General features: G+C 41.1%; 1 protein-coding gene across 4 annotated transcripts in view; it reads right to left on the reverse strand.

Annotated features, from left to right (window-relative positions):
• schip1 (schwannomin interacting protein 1) overlaps window positions 1-23,429 on the reverse strand; it is a 96,657-nt gene that overhangs the window by 39,529 nt on the left and 33,699 nt on the right. Inside the window, exon 1 of one of the 4 annotated variants that reach the window (XM_036555939.1) lies at window positions 10,689-11,084. The exons of the other annotated variants lie outside the window; for them this stretch is intronic. Within the exon in view, the coding sequence (XP_036411832.1) occupies window positions 10,689-10,718 (30 nt within the window). The 5' untranslated portion in view covers window positions 10,719-11,084. Of the gene's footprint in view, window positions 1-10,688; window positions 11,085-23,429 lie in introns of those variants that run through there. 4 annotated transcript variants of the gene reach the window in all.

Raw genomic sequence — 23,429 nt, forward strand, 5'->3', positions numbered from 1 at the left:
GTGTATGAAAATGTGCAGACGTGTGTTCTCTGTAACTTATTTCCAACTTAGAAGAGCAATAAAACATCCCACTGGACCAGGGGTGCCAACACTTTTGCATACTACTACTACACACACACACACACCCCCACTCTCTGCTGGATAAGGGAAAAAAGCAGTGGGTCTGATTCAGAGCTGATCCCAGGGGATTACGGGTGATACAGAATGACTTATCGCTCCATCTCCTGCATCCGCCCACCTGCCACTGCAGCACAATAACACAGAGACAAACGCAGCTCCACACCAAGGCTGTAATGACACATCAGACTCAAAATTCAGTTTGACACGGCTGAGTCTCGATATGTTTTCAATACAGCGACAAGAAACAGTGACTGAATATGTGCCTTGTGTTCATACGTTAACGGGCCCATTTCAGTGAAAATCAAATTTCCTCTGCTTTTTTGAGAGTGATATGTAAACATTAGCTGTGTTCCATAGCCAAGGCTGCAGCCGAGGTGGGTGGGTCCTCGGTAGGACTGTCCTATGAAGACTCTTCCTTATAGTAGGCTATCGGTCACACAAATGGAACGAGGCTGCGTGGTGAACTTGTGAGGGAACCAGTGAGAGAAAATGGAGCTGCTACATTGTGTTTGTTGCTTTTTCATTTCTTCATGAAAATGGAGATGATGTTCTTATGTAGTACGATAAACTACATATTTACAAATATTTCTAAATAAAATACGATTTGGGGACAATATACAATATATGGACGAATGATTTAATTAAATCAGTGATTTTACACTTTATAAGGTGACAAAGACGAATTTGAGGATGTGAACAACTTACATTTTAAATCAAGCTCTGCGCCAACAGCTTGGTTTTCTTTTTACCTAATTTTTACAGAGCATATCATCTGAGATCCAGTTTATTGCTCAGATTTGTGGAAAAATGGGTCGACTTTCAGTAGAAAAAAAATTGTGAGTTCAGCTTCTTTTATTAAAAAGTTTTAAAATTACATCACCCATCTATTCGACTGGAAAGAAGACAGTTACGGCTTACGTATGACACCCACCTTTTGAATGTAGCTTATGAAATATGAAAGTTATGAAGTAAAGAACATGATGAAGTGCGTTTTGAAACCACCGGTTCCCAGTCCATACAGTTCATATGGGGAAACTAATCTGCCAAAACGTACTGTTTTGGATTGGCCTCTTTTTGTGATGTCACAAAAACAGATACATTTAAACCCTTCCACCTACAGCAGGGTAGCCCTGTCCGATTATGTTGAGGTTATGATGACTGTTTTTTGAATGAAGCACGATGAAAGGAAGCCAATCAAGATGATGGCATTTTTTCCAATTTTCTCCCAAATTTGATCCTATTAAATACCACCGACAAGGCAGGCCTCCCCCAATCACATGAAACCACCAGCACTAGTAGACTGAATGCCACTGAACAGCTAAATGCGCTTGGAGGTGAATGCTAACCGCCAGTTCTGTTACGTCAGCTAACAGACGCCTGCGCTGACTAGCATCACCCTGAGTGATGGCCAGGGATGGCTGTTGCATCGAACCTGCGACCTCCTGATGACAGGGCCAATGCTTAGACAGTTACGCTCCGTGACACTAACAAGAGTACACTTTGACACTACAGCAAACATTAGCATGTCATGCTAAGGCTGTCATGGTATTAAACATTACATGACAGTTTCCAGTAATGGTGACAGAACACGGTTATATTACTGAACAATATCACTCACGCTTCATTCTGAGGCTCGATATGTGTTTTAAGGCCCCAGTTAAACTGTTAAGATAAGGTCATGCAGTCACATGGACCTCAGTAAGTTCACTGAACTGCGCAGTGGCAGTTTGTTAGGAGATAACGATCCAGCAAAGGCAGTAAATACAGTGAATACTTGGTTTAACTCATTTTTAAAGCATATGAGATGCTATACGTAAGTGTACTGCCTTGATTTGTTGCTGTAGGGCTAAATAAGGAAGGCCAAATGGCTGAGATTTCATGCTGCATTCCCTCTGTTGCATCCAAAACCGCACTCTAGCACACTAAACAGTATGTCTAAACCAGTGCGGTACCATTAGATGTACACTCATTAGTCTAGTAGGTGAAGTGTGTGGTTTGGGACGCAGAGTCAGGTCAGCCGGCTGATTATAGCCGTGCCGGGCTGCTGGTTAGCTGCTCATTAAACATCTCCAAGCAAAGGTTTAGTGGTGCGTTCATACAAAACGAAAATGCTGAAGCTGTTTCTTAATTATGAATGCATTTACTGAGGTAAACTGGGCGTCTATGAATTTTTCTGTGACATTTGCATAACATCCCTTGGCTGTGTGTGTATGTAACAAGGCTGATGTTGGCTTCTTCATTCAGGGGCCTAAATGTAACTGCTGCACCATTTCAGGTGGAAAGGAACCTCTGAGTATGAAGCAGGTGAATCGGAAGCCGATTTTAGCTTCATGCATACGTATGCATTTATTATTTATGAGCTTTGGCTGGTGTGGTAGCCATTTTTAATGCATTTTCTGATGTTAGTCAGTCAAGCTAATTATCTAATTTTCTAGGTCCATTTTCATAATTTTCATGGTCATTCTGGTCTATTTTGGCCTTCAGCCTCCTGCAGGGTTGTAGCCGCAGCAATGGTGGTGAGACATACTATTAATACTATAAATACTGATACCTATTTTTGGTAAACAAGGGCCCTCAAGTTTGCCTGTACTTTATAGATGAAAAGTGTCAGAAACAACAAAAGCAAGTCTATTTGTGAACTAAAGAAGCAAAAAACACATCTTGGCTGATCCGCTGATCTGCTGATCGACTGATCGGGGGTGTTGGGGGGGTGGGGAATGTGTAAATCTAATCTTTGACTGAACTTCAACAAAAATAAAGCAAGATAAATTAGAGAGAGAGAGAGAGAGAGAGAGAAAGAGAGAAATGGAGAACAAAGAAACGATCTGCCTCTTCCCTCCCACCTTCATCACTCAGGCTGACTTCATACCGCAACCTTTATGAGTCAGAGAGAGAAAGAGAGTGTAATCAAGCGACGATCGTGACTGGTACACTTCACACTCAATCACACGCATACGCGCACACGCTGACCGGCAACAGGCCGACCATACTACAGTTACGTCACTTCCAGCTCTGCTGAGGATTTCATCAGCTTTACTGCTCAAATGTTGCTCTTTTATGGCTCAGGAGACTTAAAGAGCTCATATCAAGAACAAGACATTTTGCTGCAAAAACAGCCTGTTTTAAATACCTTGTTTCTGTGATGTCACAACAACCGACACACCCACCTATTCAGGCTATTTAGCCCTGCCCACTCACTCTGAAGTTCTAAGGATTGGGCACAGGGCAGCCAATCAGAACAGAGCTCATTTACATATATCAGTATTAATGGCTCAATACGAAAAAAAAACAGTTAAATTGTAAGAGATAAAGAGAGCCTGGAAAAGGCCATGAAAAAGTGAATTATGACTGTTTATTGCTCAAATGTTGCTCTTTTATGGCTCAGGAGGCTTAGAGAGCCCATATTAAGAAGAGGAAATTTTGCTGCAAAAACAGCCTGTTTTAAAAACCTTGTTTCAACAACTGAAACAGCAACCTTTTTAGCCTACAACAGTGTAGCTCCACCCACCCACTCTGAAGTTATAAAGAGTGTTTCAGCTCGGACTGCTTTTTGAATGAGGCACAGCACAGGGCAGCCAATCAGAACAGAGCTCATTTACATATATCAGTATTAAGACCCAATATGAAAAAAACAGTTTAATTGTAAAGGTTAAACAGAGGTTGGAAAAAGGCCATGTAAAAGTGAATTATGACTGTTTTTGATAGGGCTGCACTGCCGATATCGGATATTTTTTAAATACAGATCTGCCGATGCTGATATCAGTACTAGATATTTATAACACGTAGAAATTGGGACTAAATATACCTGAATTAGCATCACAGAAAATGTCATATTTCTTTATATGGGGTTGCAGATGCAGTGAAATGAATAAAAAGCAGAAATCGTAGCACCATGTAACAAATATGTCAATCAAAAATGTGTCTCTTCAATTTATTTTATATCTGATGATACAATTCTGATGTTATTATGCATCCCTAGGTTTTGGAACATAGAAAGATATTAACATCATAAGTGGACCTTTGGGACAAAAGTAAATAAATAAAACAGAACAAAAATGAAGTTATGGGCCCTTTAATAGTGATTCTCTTGAATTCCATAAAGGAGACATGAGATGCTTCTGGTCTTTGAGCGTTATTATCTCAGCAAATCTGTGCACAGTTTGTGAGTTTAATGAGATCTCAACCAAAACTCAAGAGGAGACGCGTGAGATTACTCAGCTCTTTTTCTCAGGAGAAACATCTGAGCTTCAGCTGAAAACTCCTTTGTCTTTTATCTGATCTCACTGCAGAGATACTGAGATCTTTTATGATTTTTATTTCCTTTGAGGAAACATCTTCATGTTCTTTATTCATCTGAGGAGCGACAGTTTCGGCTGCCATGGCAACCTGGTACAAATGCGCGATCGTTTTCTCCATGGTGATGTTTCTTGATAAACAAACTGGGCTGGAGGAGCAGCGTGGCCCGACGGGACGGATCTGAACACACGCAGATGTCACTGGGCAACTCCCTCCAGAGCAGACTAACATCATGGGAACAACAGATTTTTAAAACAATAAGACGATAAATTAAAAAGAGTGGTGGTCAATGTGTCTGTGAGGGTGTGTGTAGTGAGGACCAGCAGTAAATTAAAGATTCACATCATAATAAAGGGAAAGTCCAGCATTTTTCCAAAAGTTCTCTGTACTTTGTAAAGAACAGATGATCTGTTGATTTGAAACAGGATTATAATAGAAATCAATGGCCAAGCGATTCAGAAGACTAATCAACTGCATGCTTTATTACAAAGTGAGCATAACTGCACTGCAAAAAATCATGTCATGTGAAAAAATCGCAAATCTCATCAATATATTGTTGCTGTCCTAAAAAAAAAATCCCCCCAAATATTAAATTTTACAGGAGAAGGCAAAAACATAGGTAATGATATTTTTTATTTTCTGTAGTTTTGGAGCACTTCTATTGGTCCATACTTCATGAAACTTTGACAGGATGTAAAGGGCAGCTGCTGTGCTGAAACAATGAGGGAAAATGTATGTTTTGGACAGCGACCATATCTAGTAATTCTCATAAAGTGAAAGTTGATCAGCCTAAAATTCTGATCACATTTTACTTGTGCCTCATTCCATTCTCAGATAGTTTTGCATGCTGTTTCTTGAAGCAAGCAAAAATTATCTGCTGTATTTACTGAAACAAATAAAATGTTCTGCCAATTATACAAATTAGACAATTTCACCTGATTAAATGACACATAAGTCAAAAAGCCTAAAATATAATTTAATTATTCTAAAAAATCATCTTGTAAAGAATCTTGTAGTGAAAAATCTTAAATATGTTCTTTAAGTTTAAGATGATTTCACTTGCTAAGATACCATTTCTTTGCAGTGCAGTATGAGAAAATATAATAAAAGTCCTCAAGCTCATTGTATTCGACTTATGTAACATCAGAACAGTAAAATATCACGGCATGTCATGTATTAGAGATGTGCATTCAGACTAATTTTCATGTTTGAGAATCTGTTCATGAGTATATCCAGTTAACTGCAGGAAGGAAAAACAAAACAAATCCAAAAACGGACTTGCATGGTTTACTTGTTTTAGTTGGCAACACTGGTGTTGCACAAACGCAGCAGTACGCAGAGGAACATGCTTCATTATTCAAAAACAGAGACTTGACATCGGTAGGCTTCTGTGTGGGATGAGTAATGGGAGCTGCCTCTTCAGATGAGCTAATGAGCGTAATATTAAAATAACACACTCACTCGTAAATATGAGTAAAACCTTCTTATTTCACTGATGCGAGTTTGTATATTTTCTTTGTCTCCCTGCAATGAAATGTAAAGAATACCATAGTAGTGACTTCAGCATTCAGCACCTCCAAAACTGGCTCCTTAAAAGGCTAATCGAGTACTTGTGTACACACACGTCCCTATCATCTATCATGATGTTTACATTTTTGCCTTATTGCCCATTTTTACACCCTAGTGGCCAAATCCATATATTTATATATATCTAATATGAAAAAGATGTATGCATTTGAATTAAGTGACTTTAAAGCATTACCTAAAGCAAAGTAAAGCTAAATATGCCAATAACCCAGAAAGATAGTTTTACACGCGTGTGTGTGCGAACGCTCATCCGAGCCGAATGAATTCAGGGCCATATTTTTCAGCTGTCACCTCCAGGGGTCCGGGGTGATGGAGAGATTTATTATTGCAGCATCGATGCACCATTTCTGGCCTTGAAACTAGAAGCAAACCCCCCACCATCTCCAGACTGAAAGGGCTGGATGGACGGCAGTGAGAGAGCATGAGAGAGAGAGAGAGGGACAGAGGGAGGGGCAGAGAAAGAGAGGAGAGAAAGATCAGAAAGGCCTTTGATCGATCCCCATAATCTCTCCTCTGCTAGCAGGGCGTGGTGCATGTGTGCCTGCATAACCCAATCTCCTTCATTCCCCTTTATTCTCCTCTAATGCAGATAAATATCAGCATTAATTCAGATTTAGGAGAAAATAAGGAATGGCTGAAAATATATCTTACGATATTATGTTAATGTTTTAATTTATTGCATTGAAACATTATAAAAGTGCATAAAGGTGTGTGTTATACCTTTATATATAGGTAGCTAGCTGTGATAGAGCACTACAATACAATACATTTCAATGTGTTTCTGTAAGATACGATTGTTTCGATACAATACTTCTCGATATATTACAATGATTTTCAATACAATAGGAAAATCAAACTGGGATTGAACCTACCTGGATTAACATTACAGAAAAATACTACATTTATTTGTATCAGGTTAGAAGAGGCAGTAAAATAAGCAAGATGCAGATACTTTATAACAATAAATACATCATCAAATATCAACTTGAAATGTCAATTTTATCCAAATGTATGTTGGACCTAAACCTGAACTCTAACCTTAACCTTAGCCAAAATTAAATCTTCTGGGTCTTTACTAAAGCTTCTTGTAAAATCAAATGCATTTTTCCAACACTATTAAAAAAATGTATGTTTTCCTGTTATAACAGGGATCTGTGGTCCCCACAAAGAGCTAAATACATGCACAGAAACACAGCTGGAGATGCTGGGGAAGATTATCTAGTGAGTAAATAATTAAAGCCAAGGGGATAATTATTATTTTGCGTTTCTGTGAGTGAGGGGGAAGTGAGGGAGAGCGGGGGAGAGTGGGCGAGAGCAGGGAAAGGGGGGAGAGGGGATGGGTGGGCCATTAAGCTGTTTGACAGCAATTTTTACAAGACAACGCCTTCTGATAGCGCCCCCTCCTCAGCAAGTGTGGGGGGAGAACAGCGAGGAGGCAGAAGCAGTGACAGGGACAGGCCGGCACCAACCTCTGTGTGGTCAGGAACAGTGCGCTGGGCGCTGGCGGTTGCCAGGAAACCAGCCTAATTGAGGGGCCTCTGGAGAGTTGGTGTTATCAGAGCGAGTGCTATGCCTTCACTATTTATTCTCATTCTCTCCTTCTCTCTCTGTGTCTCTCATGCACTCTCTCTCCATTTCTCTAATTGAGTCCCTCTTTTATCCCTCCCTGAAAATTCCCTCTCCATCTCTCTCTCCCATTCGGAACTTCTCTATCTCCCTTTTTCCCTCCTGGAGTATCTGTATTGCCCTTAATCTCCTTTACCAGTATGCCCAATTCTCTCATTACCATTCTCCTTTCCAGCCTATTTCTCCTCCTTCATATTTCGATCATTCCTCTTTGCGCTTCCTTTTTTGGATCTACTGCCACCCTATCTCTCCTCCATCTTAGTCTCTCTCTCTCCATCCTGTTTTATCCCCTTATTTCCTCCCCGAATCTAAACACTTGTTTACTCTTTCATATCCCACAATTGGTGCCTTTCTCTCCTGAAACTGTTCTGGCACACACTTCTCTCATCCCTCATTTTCTCTTTCTCTGTCTGTATCTCTCTTCTTAGCTGTAGTAATCACAGCTTTGCCCCCTTTAAGAGGAAGCCTACATCCTATTACACAACCGTACCAGCCCTCGTTTATCTGCACACGATCAGACCCACGCAAAGAATTAAGAGAAAATACCAGCACGAAGAACAAGCTGCGCAGAACAGGACGGAGCCAGGGTGCAGTGTATTTGGACCGCAGCCGCTGCAGACTGCTAACTAATGCTTCTAGTGAACATGAAACAGAGAGGAATCAGACAGGAGAGGGTGAAGGAAAGAAATGATAGACAGGTGAAAGAGAAAGAGAGAGAGAGGTTCTCTACTGTTTTGTGAGCTGAGGCGGAGTGCATTTGGAGCACAGCCGATGCAGGCTACTAACTAACGCTGATAATGAACATGAAACACTTTGAGAAATGATGATCATGAAGGAAAGAGGAGAGCAAGAGAGCGAAGGGAAAGGGTTCTGTCACTATAGTGTCAATGGGACGGAGCCGAGGCACAACCTTTGCAGAGTACAAACATATGCAAATAAATGTGAAATAGCCAGAAAACAGGAGAGGACGGGGGAGGGAAATGAGGATGATAGATGGGAGAGAAGAGAGAGAGAGAGAGAGAGAGAGAGAGAGAGAGAGAGAGAGAGAGAGAGAGAAGGAGAAGGGTTCTGTTACTGTGGTGTTAATGAGACGGAGCTGAGGCACAGTGTATTTAGAGCACAGCCACTGCAGACTACTAACTAAAGCTGGTAGTGAACATGAAAGAGCGAAGAATCAAAAGAGCGTGAGGGAAAGAAATGTAGGTGATGGACAAGAGAGGGAACAGACAGTGAAGGGAAGAGAGAGAGATGGAGAGAGAGAGAGGGAGAGAAGTAGAAGAAGAAGAAGAAGAAGAAGAAGAAGAGAATAGGTAAAGGTAGTGTATTTGCTGCTGAATACTAACTAATACTTGTAACTACTGTGAAATAGGCTGGCGAAGGAGAGAAATGTGGCTGGAGAGAGAGAAAGAGAGAGAGCAAAGAGAAGGAGACTGTATCTGTAGTGTTAATGAGGTGCAGTGTATTTGGAGCACAGCCACTGTGGACTACTAAGCAATGCTGATAAAAAACATGAAAGAGTGAGGAATGAGGACATGGAGAGAGAGAGAGAGAGAGAGAGAGAGAGAGAGAGAGAGAGAAAGAGAGAGAGAGAGAAAAAGAGAGACAGAGAGAGAGAAGAAGAAGAAGAAGAAGAAGTAGAAGAAGAAGAAGAAAAAGGAGAGAAAGAAGAAGAAAAAGGAGAGAAAGAAGAAGAAGAAAAAGAACAAGAAGAACAAGAAGTAAAGGTAGAGTGTATTTGGAACACAGCCTCTGCTGAATACTAACAAATACTGGTAACTAACGCGAAATAGGCCGATGAGGGAGAGAAATGTGGATGATGGATGAGAGAGAGACAGAGATCGAGAGGGAGAGAGAAAGAAAGATCGAAAGAAGGAGAGAAAGAGAAGGATACTGTAACTGTAGTGTTAATGAGGCGCAGTGTATTTGGAGCACTACTAAGCAATGCTGGTAAAGAACATGAAACAGTGAAGAATGAGGACAAGGAGAGAGAGAGAGAGAGAGAGACAGACAGTGAGAGAGAGAGACATATATATATATATATATAGAGAGAGAGAGTACAAGACAAAAAAGAAAGAGAAGAAGAAAGAGAATGAGAAAAAAGAGAAACAGAGAAGTGTGAGAAAGAGAGAGAGGGAGAGTTTCTGTGCTCTGTTACACGAAAGGAACAGATCAGAGTGTTTTTCAGAACTACTAACTCATGCCAACAAACATGAAACGGTGAGGAATCAGAAGAGGCAGCGGGAAAGAACTGAGGATGATAGATGAGAGAGAGAGAAGAGAGGGAACAGAGAGAGGAGAGAGGGAGAGAGAGGTTCAGTTACTGCTGCGTGGTGGTTAAATCACACCTGTTTTAGCACTAAGTGGGACTCTTGTGCTGTTCGTAGACGGCATTTCCAGCTCACACGCAGCAGTCTGTGCCGCACTCAAGCCAAACAGACCTAATGCTGCCACGCGCACACACACCAGGTCCTCCTGGCAGTGAAAACATCAGTACATCCAAAACATTTACAGACATGATCGCTCTAGTCTCACATACACCTTTATACCAGTGACAGCTGAGGAGCCTGGTGTGCTGAGGGAGGGAGCATGACTCTCTAAAGCCAGGGGTGCACTTAGCAACCAAGCCAACACTGTCTCTCAAACACAGACGCAGAATCGGAATCAGATGTTCCCAAACGCACGGAGCCTGCAGTGTTAAGCATGTATTACACAGCGAGGGCTAAATAACAGCAGACCCTCTAGTATGAAGACCGTCACAGCAGACAGCACAGGAGACGGGCCATCTAACTCGGCCACATATTAACAACACGGAAAACCTTATGATCTCATTATGAGGTCTGTATGTGTGAAATAGATCACTATCAGACTGCTGCTGTAACGAAACCTCGTCTCCAAACTTTATATGAAGAAAAATATGCTCATATGTCAATGTACAGTCATATTTGACCACATCTATTGGTCCAAAGCGCAAAGAAAACAGTGAAAAACAAAATAAATGAAAAGCAAAACCCAAAAAGTTACAGCATTTTGATGATAAGAGGCCAGTTTGCTGCTCCTACCTGATAGGCACAGTTTTCCTGGTGCACCATCCTGCTCTCTCAGTGCATCCTAGAGACGAGTAGAGCGCACGGGGGAGGAACGATCACTTCCCCAGCCGAGGAGAAGGAAGGAGAGGGGGGAGAGCGGAGAGAATGGAGGGGGGAGAAGGGTCTGGGACCCACCCAGCTAGAGGAAGACCCGGCGGAGTGGAAAAAGAGAGACAGAGCGAGAGACACACACTATCAGCTGTGCGAAGCGGGTCCACCGCCGCGTTTCTCCTTTGCTGGTATGCAGTGTTGGCTCCCTTTTGAGACTGTCTCTCTCTCTCTCTCTCTCTCTCTCTCACTATCTCACCCTGTCTGATGGAGGGATAAGATCGGAGAGCTTCTGCACCACGGACGGGAACGGATGAGGGAGGGGTGCTGGGAAAAGAGAGAGACAGAGCAAATACAAGGGGCGGAGCAAGCTTTTCTCCACTTCTCTCTCTATTACAGGCGGAAGGGGGAGGGGCTACTGAGGGCTATTCACCGTCAATGGCACTGCAGCACAAGAGGAAAGGGATGGGCCAAGAAAAGCAGTGGGCGGGGGCAGAGATGCAAAAGGGAGGAGTGACCTTCCTAGTGCTGAAAAGGGACGTAAAAATCCCACGGAGGGAGAAAGGAGCGGGGTGGGGATGAAAAAAAAAGGAAAGACAGAAAGAGAAAGAGGGAAGGAGTGGGAGGAGAAAGAGAGAGAGGGTTGAAAGAAAAGGGCTTTTGTGATAAAAGAGCAGCCGAAGAATTTTCCTGCAGCAGGAGGCATTGGAATTTAAATTCCCTCTGCTTGACTCGGGCGAAGTTTCTACACTTTTAAAGAGGCAAAGCAGCAGCTCTCGAGACTGAAACGGGGCTTTTCCACAAACATCCAGCATGAGTGTACGCAGACACAGTCCACCCACGCCTCCACTACTCATCACAAGAGCCGTAAACACTAACAGCATCCTCACACGGTGGCCCTGGACAAGTTCACCACTTCACCAGTTGGAAACTCTGCATTAGAGCTGCATTAGTAATCCAGCAATCTACAACATTTTGATGATTAGTCGAGTAAATGGAGTTCTTGAACCCCATAAATGGCTAAAACCTCAAACTTCTACTACACACTTTTACAAATTAAGAATATGTGAGTTGTTTTCTGTGTAGTTAATACATAATAAGCTTTAGGATGTAATAAACAGAGTATTTTAACAGGTGAAAAAGGTCCAAAAAACAAAAACAGACAATAACTTTTAAAAAACAATGAATCTTTTAAAGATTTTGAAATACTTTACTGAAAAAAAGAAAGTTTAAATAGACTTCCTTAACTACGTGGCCATAACCGAAATGACTAAAGACGGAAAAACCTCCATATCAGTGCAGCTAGCAAGCTAACCCGCTAATCATAGGCAGTAATGACACAATACTGAACATAATTATATTAAACAGCTGATACACATGGACATCTAGTGCTGCATATTGCGTCATATGAAAAACATATATGTAGATAATTTGTGCAGATAGCAGTAGGCAGTTAGCCAAGCAGCTGCAGCTGCAGTTGGCCAAGCAGCTAACATAGCAGGCTAACTAGGCTACCATAAACTAGGGGTGGCTCGATACCATTTGTTGATGTCTGATACCAGTACTGATACCTTAAGTATGTGTCGATACCGATACTAAACCGATAACACTTTTCCCTCTTTTAAACAACTAAGCTTTTAATAATACATTTGTCTGGATGCACTTCGCTTAACCTGGCCACCTAAATAACATCATGATCAAACTGTGAAACAAATATTCAACTCTCCAAAAGGTAGAAATACAGCCCACAACATGACCAAGTTAACCAATACTGCTGTTTCTTTTCATTTAAACCTTTTCACATGCAGAACTTGGTCAGCACCACGCAAACATTCAAAGTAATATTTAAAGTTGCACAAAATTCTACTTTGTGCTAAAAAAAAAAAAAGTTGTTAAAAGCGTTCATGTAATAGTTTAGGCTAATGAATCAATTGGACTGTACTTTTTTCTTCCAATATCTGACCCAGTGATGTTGGCCAGTATTGGACCAATAGCAATACTGAGTATCATATCGCTGCATCCCTACTATAAACAGCAAAAACACAAAAGTGACCACATTACATTAGATAATTACATAGTTGGTATGCAGTGCTACTTACTGATGGTTCTATATAGAACAATGAATAGTCAAAGAACCTTTTGCATGATTAAAGGGCTCTTTGCATTGTGAAAGCGTTCTTCAGATTGATGGAGGATGTGCTGTATATGGTTCTATATAGAACCCTTTTGAAAAGCGTTCTGTATAGCACCAGAAAAGGTTCTTCTATTATTACGATGTCAAGCTTGTAACAATACAAGAACCCTTTTGGTGCTACATAGAACCATCTACAACACATCCTCCATCAATCTGATGAATCGTTTCACAATGCATATCTGTTTATCTATTGGTAGAAAACGCAAATTTGCACGTCAAAATTCACCAAAGTTGAACTTTACGTGAAATTTAGTCTCAAAATGGCCCACCGCTGTAAATTTTAATTAATTATCAATAATAAACTAAATTTAAACTTTCACGAACCCTTTATAAGGGTAGCGGTAGACCAGTTGAAAAGGTGAACCAATTTCACTTACAAAAATTCATGTGCAAACACAAAGTGTGACAGGGCCTAAAGTGTGTAAACACTACAGCAAAGAAAAAACCCAGCTTAACCCAGCTTAGTTCTTTTACACATGGTTACCTCCATATGAGGACTCTCTTACTGCTGCAGTTCACACATCACCTGTCATCCTTCACAACACTTTAACAGAGAAAATGAAAGAGCATAAAGTGCAGTGTATAGATGCGTGTAAGCTGGTGTACTCGTGCAATGTGTGTGTGTGTGTGAGCACGCGAGTTAATCCCTTTCTCTTTCAGAAGCCCAGTACAGACAGGAGGGAGCCTAATCCGTCCATGCCATCTGGCCTTCACTAAAGCAACACAGAGCCATCCTAACCCAGATTAACCCTCTTCTCTCTGTGCTCCTCTCTCTCCTCTCTCTCTCCTCTCTCTCTATGCACTGACAGAACGCAGCACAGAATCTCTCCTAAAGTGTTACACAAGCTACTCTTTCCAAACAGGTCATCACACTTTGAACACTGAAGACAACTCACTTACAAATAGCTTATGAAGTTGGCTTGAAACCTAACCTACTGTTCTTTGTAATCTTCTTCTTCTTTTTCTTCTTCTTCTTCTTCTTATTATTATACACTGAAAAAATAAAATGTTTTTCGTCCCGCAGTTTTCGAGTGAGAACCACAAAACTTTGCATTTCCCACACCCGAAGAGTGTGCTTGTGCTTTTCTAAGCGATCCAACGCACGGTTTTCGTAAAACGTTTTTTCCCCATAAGAAATGAATGGCTGAATGTTTGGGATTTACAAGTCTAACTGCCATAAGTGATGTCAAGATGCACATCTCTCACACAGACACTCATACACAGTACACACAGACTCTTACGCTTACAGCCTAATGCATAGCAATATCAGCACAAATAATGGATTTAAGGTGGCACTGCATTTAAGGGGGCAGTGAATTTAAGGTGGTGGTGGTTTAAGGTATCAGTGTATTTATCAGTGTAGCAACAACTTAACCTTACCAACCAATAGGAATACAATAGGAACTGCATAGCAACATCTAAGCAACGCTTTAGCAACCATCGACAGTCTCCCAAAATTGTAAGGTTTTAACATAATTAGCTGGCTTGTTCAAGCCAACTTAAAGTTCGTTCACAAACTTTTCCGTTCTAGTTTTTGTTTATTATTTCTTATCGCAATGAGCATCATCATTAAGGCTAGCTTTAATATGATGACACTTTAGCACATTAGCATGTGATAGAAACTGCTTCATGGTATTGGTCAGAGGAATCAGTATCACTATCATGTGTTTAAGTGCTAGTATTGCTGCCAATACCAAGAACTACAACTTCAATGAACTGTAGTCAATACAGAAGTTTCCTCAAAGCATTACAGCATTTATTTTACAGGCTTATTTTTCTTAACCTCTTATTCTCCAGGGTATATTTTGGTTTGTCCATCTGAATTTACATGACCAAACTGTAAGGCAAATTATTCAGTAACTGCATGAAATAAATGTGAATTTTTATTTTATTTATTTATTTATTTATTGTAAAAGTTCCCCTCAGATTAACAGAACGTGTTTTATGATCACACATATTGCTATATGCTTACAATTTACTGCTGAAAGCCAAAAATCTTAGATGCTCTGTATTTTTTTGTAAAAATAATGTTTACAGAGCAGATCATTGAAGAGACGCCATCTGTTTATAGTTTATAGCCCAGATTTGTGGAAAAATGGGTCGACTTTCAGTAGACAAAAAATTTGTGAATTCAGCTTCTTTTATTATAAGGGTTTAAAATTACATTACCCATCTATTTGACTGGAAAGAAGACAGTTACAGCTCTCATATGACCCCCACCTTTTGAATGTAGCTTATGAAATATGAAACTTATGAAGAATATGATGAAGTGCGTTTTGGAACCACTGGTGGTCTGAAGGAGTTGAAGAGGTTAACTGTATATATGACACTATGACATGCTGTTATCTTGAACAGACAAAACTCAGGTTTCAACGTGGCACGAGCATGATGCTAACTGACTGTATAAGCTTCCATTGCATGTGTTTAATGTATTCAATTACATGCATTATATGGAAATTATTTTGCATTTCTGGGACTCAAACCTGCCTAAAATTTGCTAAGCAGCAGTTACATTTTATTAGCCTGCTACGACTGAGGTACTTTATCTTAAATGAATTTAGTGGGCTCAGGAAACGCAGATTAAAAGCGGCACGCTTTCAGGATGTGTTCAGCCAACTTAAACTGCCAACTTAAGCTGTACAATGCAGCAGCACTTTGAGGACTGGAAGTGAAGAACGGCGCATTCCTAGATAATATTTGATACGTGTCCTTCTTTTAAAGGCAGATACAACTGAAGAGAAAGCATGTAAAATAGACCTTAATGCATTGGAGGAAGTTGTGGAAAAACCCAAATTTACACATTTTTTTTGCATAGGAAGTTAGAGGTGCTAAAATTTTACGCAGCATTAGTGTGGCATAAGCAGTGACGTCATGCAAAATGATTTGTCTCCTTTTCGTGCTAATTTATATCAACCACAACATGCCAATGTGATGAGAAACAACAATATACAAGTATAACTGGTACGTCATATCGCACCCTGCTCACTCTTGCTCTGGACAAACTTTATGCAAATGAGCTGAGCAGTAGCCAATCAGATTGTCGATATGTGGCACCCAACTGTGGCACCCAACTGTTCATAGTCAAGCTACAGTTGAGATTCAACACTGGAATGCACACCAACTGGGGGGTAAAATTTGTGGCATAATTAATTTTACGTTTTTAAGTTTTTTAGGTTTTAAATTATTAATTAATATTAGCCTGGCACACAGGTTCACTCTGGCACCTCAAGCCTGCTTGTTCTTTAGTGACACACCCCCGTGGCCAGCAGTGAGAGAAGCTATTCGGATCAATGTAATGAAAATATTGCATTAACTTAAAAACCCATATGTTACATTTTTCTTGCATCTTATTTTTCCCTCGAGGTTCATATATGAGATTTGTATAGGTTTATATATCAAAAATGGTCATAATGGTCATGGCAGTCTGTGCCAAAACACTCCTGAGTGGCGTGGCTGAACTGCAGTAGGATGAATAGGTGAATATATATAAATGAATGACATCACAGAAACATGAACTCTAAAGCAGTTTGAGCACCTGAACTCCAGAAACAAGCTCTTAAACAAGCACATGTACACATATATATATATATGTGTGTGTGTGTGTGTGTGTGTGTACGTATCGCTGCTGTTGGAACAAAACCTTGCATCTCCAAAATGGTAACTTTACAGAAGAAGGAAAAAACACACTTTACTTTCAATGTAAGTCAATGGAACCAGATGTTTTCCAAGACATTTTGGGCTGTTTCATTTGGTCCATTCATCATGACATTTACACACAATGTAAAGGGCGACATGCATTTTTAAATTATGTCAAGAACTGAAAAACGACAAAAATGGAGATACAAGCTTTTGTTACATAGCTAAAACAGCAGTGTCAGCCAGCTGCATATTTGACCGTCCTTTTGTCCATGTTTAAAGATAACAGTGTGTCACAGTGTCAAAAACCACATAAATCAAGTCTATTCGAGATACTGAACAGCTCCACACAGTTAAGAGGAAGTGTGTGATGATTTAGGCCTGTGGTTTGCAGGAGGCTCATCAGCCATAAGATTCTATGACTGATTAGCTACTTAGCCTCGCAGCCCCAGTGCAAACCTAAAGAAGCAAATTTTCCAACATCTCTTGGCTGATCGACTATGTTTGGACTATAGATACTTTGCCAAACTGTTCTGCCAACGTTGAACCCTTTCGGTTTCAATAACGGAGCATCAAAGTCTCCCAATATTATGTCAGCGGTCAAAGAAGACCAGTATGTCAGAGTTCTGGGCCAGAGTTTAAACCATCAGACAGGCAGCAGTCACGATCGCCATTGATCCCTGTTACATCACCCTGCAGTTTCCCCACTACCAGCCAGTATGTGGTTTAATGAAGTGGAAGAAGAGAGAGAGTGCTTTGATCGCCCTCTCTTACTCAGAAACCCGTATCACTTACTCTCTCACTTCCAGCCAGGGAGTGAGCACGCTAGCCTACTTCAAACTAGCTGGATTATAAGCCAGTTATAGCTAAAGGGAATGAATTAGACGCCGTCACGAAGTGGTGGGAAGATTTAAGGGGAAGAGCAGGCAGATAATATACATATCAGTTCACACATTAAACAGCCAGCTGTGCTAGAAATATATATATATATATATATATATAGCTGCTGTCAGAACAAAACCTGGCGTAATTTGAAAATGACTGTTGCCCTTTAAATTGTGTGTCAATTTCATGATGAATGGACCAAAAGTAATCGGCCAAAATTACCTGGACAAAATGTCTGGTTCCATTGACTTACATTAAAAGTAAAGCATGTTTTTTCCTTCTCCTGTAAAGTTACCTTTTTGGAGATACGAGGTTTTGCTCCGACAACGGCGATATATATATATATATATATATATATATATATATATATAATCAGCCATAACATTAAAACCATGTTTCTACACTCATTGTCCATTTTATCAGCTCCACTCATATAGGAGCACTTTGTAGTTCTACAATTACAGACTGTAGTCCATCTGTTTCTCTGCATACCCTGTTCTTCAATGGTCAGGACCCCCACAAGACCCCTGTGAATAGTCCACCAACCAAAAATATCCAGCCAACAGCATCCTGTGGGCAGCGTCCTGTGACCACTGATGAAGGACTACAGGATGACCAACACAAACTGTGCAGCAGCAGATGAGCTATCGACTCTGACTTTACATCTACAAGGTGGACTGACAAGGTAGGAGTGTCTAATAGAGTGAACAGTGAGTGGACACAGTGTTTAAAAACTTCAGCAGCACTGCTGTGTCTGATCCACTCAGACCAGCACAACACACACTAACACACCACCACCACGTCAGTGTTACTGCAGTGCTGAGAATAATACCAGCTCAGTGGGGGTCCTGTGGGAGTAGTCCCAAATATGGCGGCCACAACAGAAAAATCAACCCTATATATAGGATACTATAGTTGCACCATATCCCATTAAACAGGACTATGTTTGCTGTCTTTGTAATGAAACATGCTGCCTGTCTTCTTTAAGTACTGCCTGTATCTATGAATTGCTCAGAAAACTGTATTGTGATAGAATCTACCATCATAAAATACTGCCATATTACCTATTCCTACTTGGATTAGTGACATTTAAAGTGGAATTTTTTTGCCGAACACAGGCACAGGGGGTGCAGAGTCTAAAACCAAGACTGTGTGGCATGCAGAGTAATGGGTAGTGGCGCTGCAACTGACCATGTCAGGCCAGATCCATCCTGTTTAAAGGACAGTGGGCAGCAGGCTAATCTTTTCACAGCTGTGGAGAAGAGACGGGTGAGAGCCGGACGCTTAGAGGAGAACTGGGTCGGAGTCGGATGCTCTGCTTGGGAAAAACATGCCTATTTTTGGCAGGTATGCTGTGAAAAAGGCAGAAAAATATTCAAGCACTGAGTTAAAAAGTCTCCCGTGATTCCGCCCCCCACCCCCCCTCCACCACCGTGCACTTTTTCGCTGCCTTTCTCAGAGTGCTGTAGAATACTAATGTGGCCCAAACCCAGGGGACGACTTTGAAGTGCGAATCTCTGAGCTTTGATTCAAGACAGCTCTCTCTCCTGCTCTCTCTCTCTGTCTCTCTCTCTCTGTCTCTCTCATTGCCTCTATTTTGCTCTTAAATATACAACCATCTCCATCTCTTGTTGGCCTCAATGCTTCCATTTCAAAAATGAAATGGTGTTTGTGTGGCTTTCTGTTCTCAAATTAGCAATAATTTTTTTCACTCTCTTAAATGAAACAGGCCCTGCCTTTGAGACCTAAATATGTAAACGAGCTCTGCTCTGATAGGCTGCCCTGTACGACGCCTCATTCAATAAACCAGTCCAGGCTGAAATGCTTCTCATAACTGGAGGTGTAGATATATTAATGCATCTATAAATGATCCACCTGAATATCTCACTCCCAAATCCCTCTGTCTGCTCCTTCTCTTTCTGTGACCTTGATACGTTCGCCAAAACTCCCCCTTTGCCAAGGAGAACTAAAGCAACACAGCCCATCTCGATGAACAAACAAAGCCCTGCCCTGCCAGGATTATCTAACCACAGGAGTGACCTGGATTAAGCAGAACTGCATTATAATCTGTATTTTGGCAGCAAATCAGAACCATCGGAAAGCAGAGTATTAATCTTTTATTCACGTTTGTGCTTTTATGACTGTGACCTCATCGTGTCTGAAAAGAAACAGTGATGTAAGGCTGATGCTTGCTGCGAGTTATGCGATAGCGGTGATGTCATGGCTACTGAAATCGAGAAAGCATGTTGCTGGCGTCGAGACACAAACTCTGCATCTCCTTGCATCATTTTACATAAACCGAAAGCAGCTTTTGTGCCCTGTGGGCACTTTTCCTGCTCTGGACAAAAAAGAAAACACGGGTCAAGTCTAGTGCTAACTAGCTAAGTTTTATGATGTTTAAAACAAAATTTAGGAAGCCCAGAAGTTTTCCACAGGCCACTTTATTAGAAACCCCTACCTTGTGCTTCCACTCACTGGCCACTTTATTAGAAACATCCCCTTGTACTTCCATTCACTGGCCACTTTATTAGAAACACCTACCTTCTACTTTCACTCACTGGCCACTTTATAAGAAAGACCTACCTTGTGCTTTTACTCACTGGCCACTTTATTAGAAACACCTACCTTCTACTTTTACTCACTGTCCACTTTATTAGAAACACCCCCTTGTACTTCCATTCACTGGCCACTTTATTAGAAACACCTACCTTCTACTTTCACTCACTGGCCACTTTATTAGAAACATCCCCTTGTACTTCTATTCACTGGCCACTTTATTAGAAACACCTACCTTGTAATTTCCACTAATTGGCCACTTTATTAGAAACACCTACCTTCTACATCTACTCACTGGCCACTTTATTAGAAACACCTACCTTGTGCTTTTACTCACTGGCCACTTTATTAGAAACATCCCCTTGTACTTCTATTCACTGGCCACTTTATTAGAAACACCTACCTTGTAATTTCCACTAATTGGCCACTTTATTAGAAACACCTACCTTCTACATCTACTCACTGGCCACTTTATTAGAAACACCTACCTTGTGCTTTTACTCACTGGCCACTTTATTAGAAACACCCCCTTGTACTTCTATTCACTGGCCACTTTATTAGAAACACCTACCTTGTGCTTTTACTCACTGGCCACTTTATTAGAAACACCTATCTTGTGCCTGTACTCACTGGCCACTTTATTAGAAACACCCCCTTGTAGCTCCACTATATAGTACACTATATGTGTACAATTAAAAACTACAGCCCATCTGTTGCTACACAGGTTATCAGCCCCCCTCCATTTATTAATGGTCAGCTTCTGACCACAAGCTCGCTGCTGACCAGATATTATTTGGGTGTGAGGCTGACTAACACAAACTGTGCATCAACAGATGGACCCCAGTCTATAACATGGACAGACGTGGGGTTTCTCATAAAATGAATGTGAACAACATATTGAGAGGCCTTTACGTTACTGGGTATTAAATGTAGCTGTATGTTCTAAATAAGTGTGACAGTGTTAAGCGTCATCTCAGTGCAGACTAGTGATAAATCAATCAGTAGGTGGGACTGATGCAATGCAGTCTGAGAGCTGGCAGAAGGCCAAGGAATAGTCTGAGAGTGGACGTGTGTGTGTGGGTCTGCATACAAGCATGTCCAGAATCGCCCTCTTCACTCGGAATAACAGAACGATCTTGCGAGTCAAAATGCAGACAGACTAAATATAGCTGCAGGAGCGTCAGAGCCGTGTTCTAGCGCTGAGACAGAAACACATTCAGACATGCAATAGGAAAATCCCACCAACGGAACTGATCAATCGCACAATTACATAAAATAAAACATGTGAACTGCAGTTAATTAGGTCAACAACAGACCAGAAATCTGACTCATAATGAGGACAGTGCTTTGACGTCTGTTATAATGTTCAGAATTATATTAGTAATCCAGTTTTCTACCCATTACTTTGACGAATAATAGAGCAATCTGAGTTTTATATAAACATAAAAAGGCATAAATGAACGATGACAAACACATGCACAGCTTCAAAGTACTCCAAAAATTCCAAATACTCTTATACTCAATATTCCTTACTTTACTGGAAAAACACAGTGTTTAAAAAACGTTGTAAAAATCTTCAAAGTTTTCAAAATATATGTATTATCATCAAACAAGCTGACAACTAATCACTGATCAAGAAATTAAATTTTAATGAATGATTTTGGGTAATTTGAAAATTGGGTAACTGAATTTATTCAATCTAAAGAAGAGTGAAAACCCTAAAACAACCTAACAACCACCTGGAAGACCTGGTAGACACCTAAACTGTCCCCCGATAAACAGATAAACAGCACTTAAAGCTTTCATCTTTGAGAGAGAGGAGAAAATCAAGCTGCTTCAGATCTGAAAACATCCACAGGTGTTTCTGTCCATCCTTCCACTGTGAGAAGACGACTCAGCGCTATGGGTCTGAAAGGATGTGTAGCTGTCAAGAAGAACCTCACTGAGAAAAGGAGACGGACACATCAAACAAAGAAGCTGAACAATGGACTGACCACCCCAGAGTCCAGACCTCAACACCACTGAACGTGTTTGATTACTTAAAAAAATGATCAACCAGCTTCTAAGACTGAACTTTGGAGGAGTGTCTGCAGATTCTTTGAGGAACTGAAAGTGAGTCTGAAAAGAATGGAAGATGGAATAACTGAAAGCCAGTCTTCCCAAACCGAATGGAGGCTGTAATGAAGGTCAACAGTGAATACAGTAAACAGTGAAACATCTGATATGATATTTAGTCGCTGAGGCTTCTGGGTCATTCTGTATTTATATTCATGCATACAAACATACATATTTACACATATATGCACTACAAGTGTAAATAGAAGGGCATGTATGTATCTGTGTATTTGTTTATGGAGCATTTTTAGCACCGTTTGAAGTCTTGGATATTAAAATGTATGTTTCCTCTGACATTTCTTTGCCTTTTAAGCCACAAAAGCAGTTGTTTGAGGTTACTCATGGGTGAAGAGAGAGAAAAACACAGAAAAAACAGAAGAAGGAGAGGAGATTAAAGCGGCATCTGAAGTGGTGAAATCACACAGTTCCGCAGAGAACACGGCAACACACGTACACAGGGGCAGAATGAAGAGTTCAGTGTGGAAAACAGTGGCAGTCCCTCCTCTCCTCATTAATTTCTCTCCTGTTTGTTCTCTCCGGCTCTCTCGGCAGGAACGGATGCGCACCGCCGCTTTTAGAATGCTGACATTTCAGTAGGTGTTCATGATGAATGCTTTACTCCACCAGCTCTGAAAGAAGAGCAACACTGCACTGCCTCATAGAGCTCTGGAGGAGCAGCACACTCAGCACAGCCCAAGGAGAGGAGGAGAGAGGAGACAAGAGGAGGAGGAGGGGAGGAGAGGAGAAGGAAGCAGAGGAGGAAGAGGAGAGGAGGAGATGAAGAGGATAGGTGAGGAGGAAGAGGAGAAAACAGAAAAGGAGGAGAGGAGAAGGAGGATAGGAGAGAAGGAGGAGAGAGGAGAAGGCAAGAGGATGAGAGAAGTAGAAGAGGAGAGGATAGGAGAAAAGAGGACAGAAGAAAGAGAGAGACAGGAGAGGAGAGGAGAAGAGGAGACAAGAAGAGAGGAGTAGAGAGAACAGGAGGAGAAAAGGTGATAATAGGAGGAGAAGGAGAGGAGGAGGAGAGAGGAGACTGTAGAAGGAGGAGAGAAGAAGGAGAAGAGGAGAGAACAGGAGAAAAGAGGAGAGAAGAAAGAGAGGAGAGGAGGAGAGGAGAAGTAGAAGAGGAGAGGAGAGGAGAGGAGAAGAGAAGGAAGAGGAAAGGAGGAGGAAAGAGGAGGTGCAAGGAGAGGTGGAGAGAAGAGGAGAGGAGAAGAGAGAGGAGATTAGAAGAGAGGAGAAGAGATGGGAGAGCAGAAGACTGAAGAAAAGAAGAGATA

The sequence above is a fragment of the Colossoma macropomum genome, unplaced genomic scaffold, assembly GCF_904425465.1.
Source record: "Colossoma macropomum unplaced genomic scaffold, Colossoma_macropomum, whole genome shotgun sequence".
Lineage (NCBI taxonomy): Eukaryota > Metazoa > Chordata > Actinopteri > Characiformes > Serrasalmidae > Colossoma > Colossoma macropomum.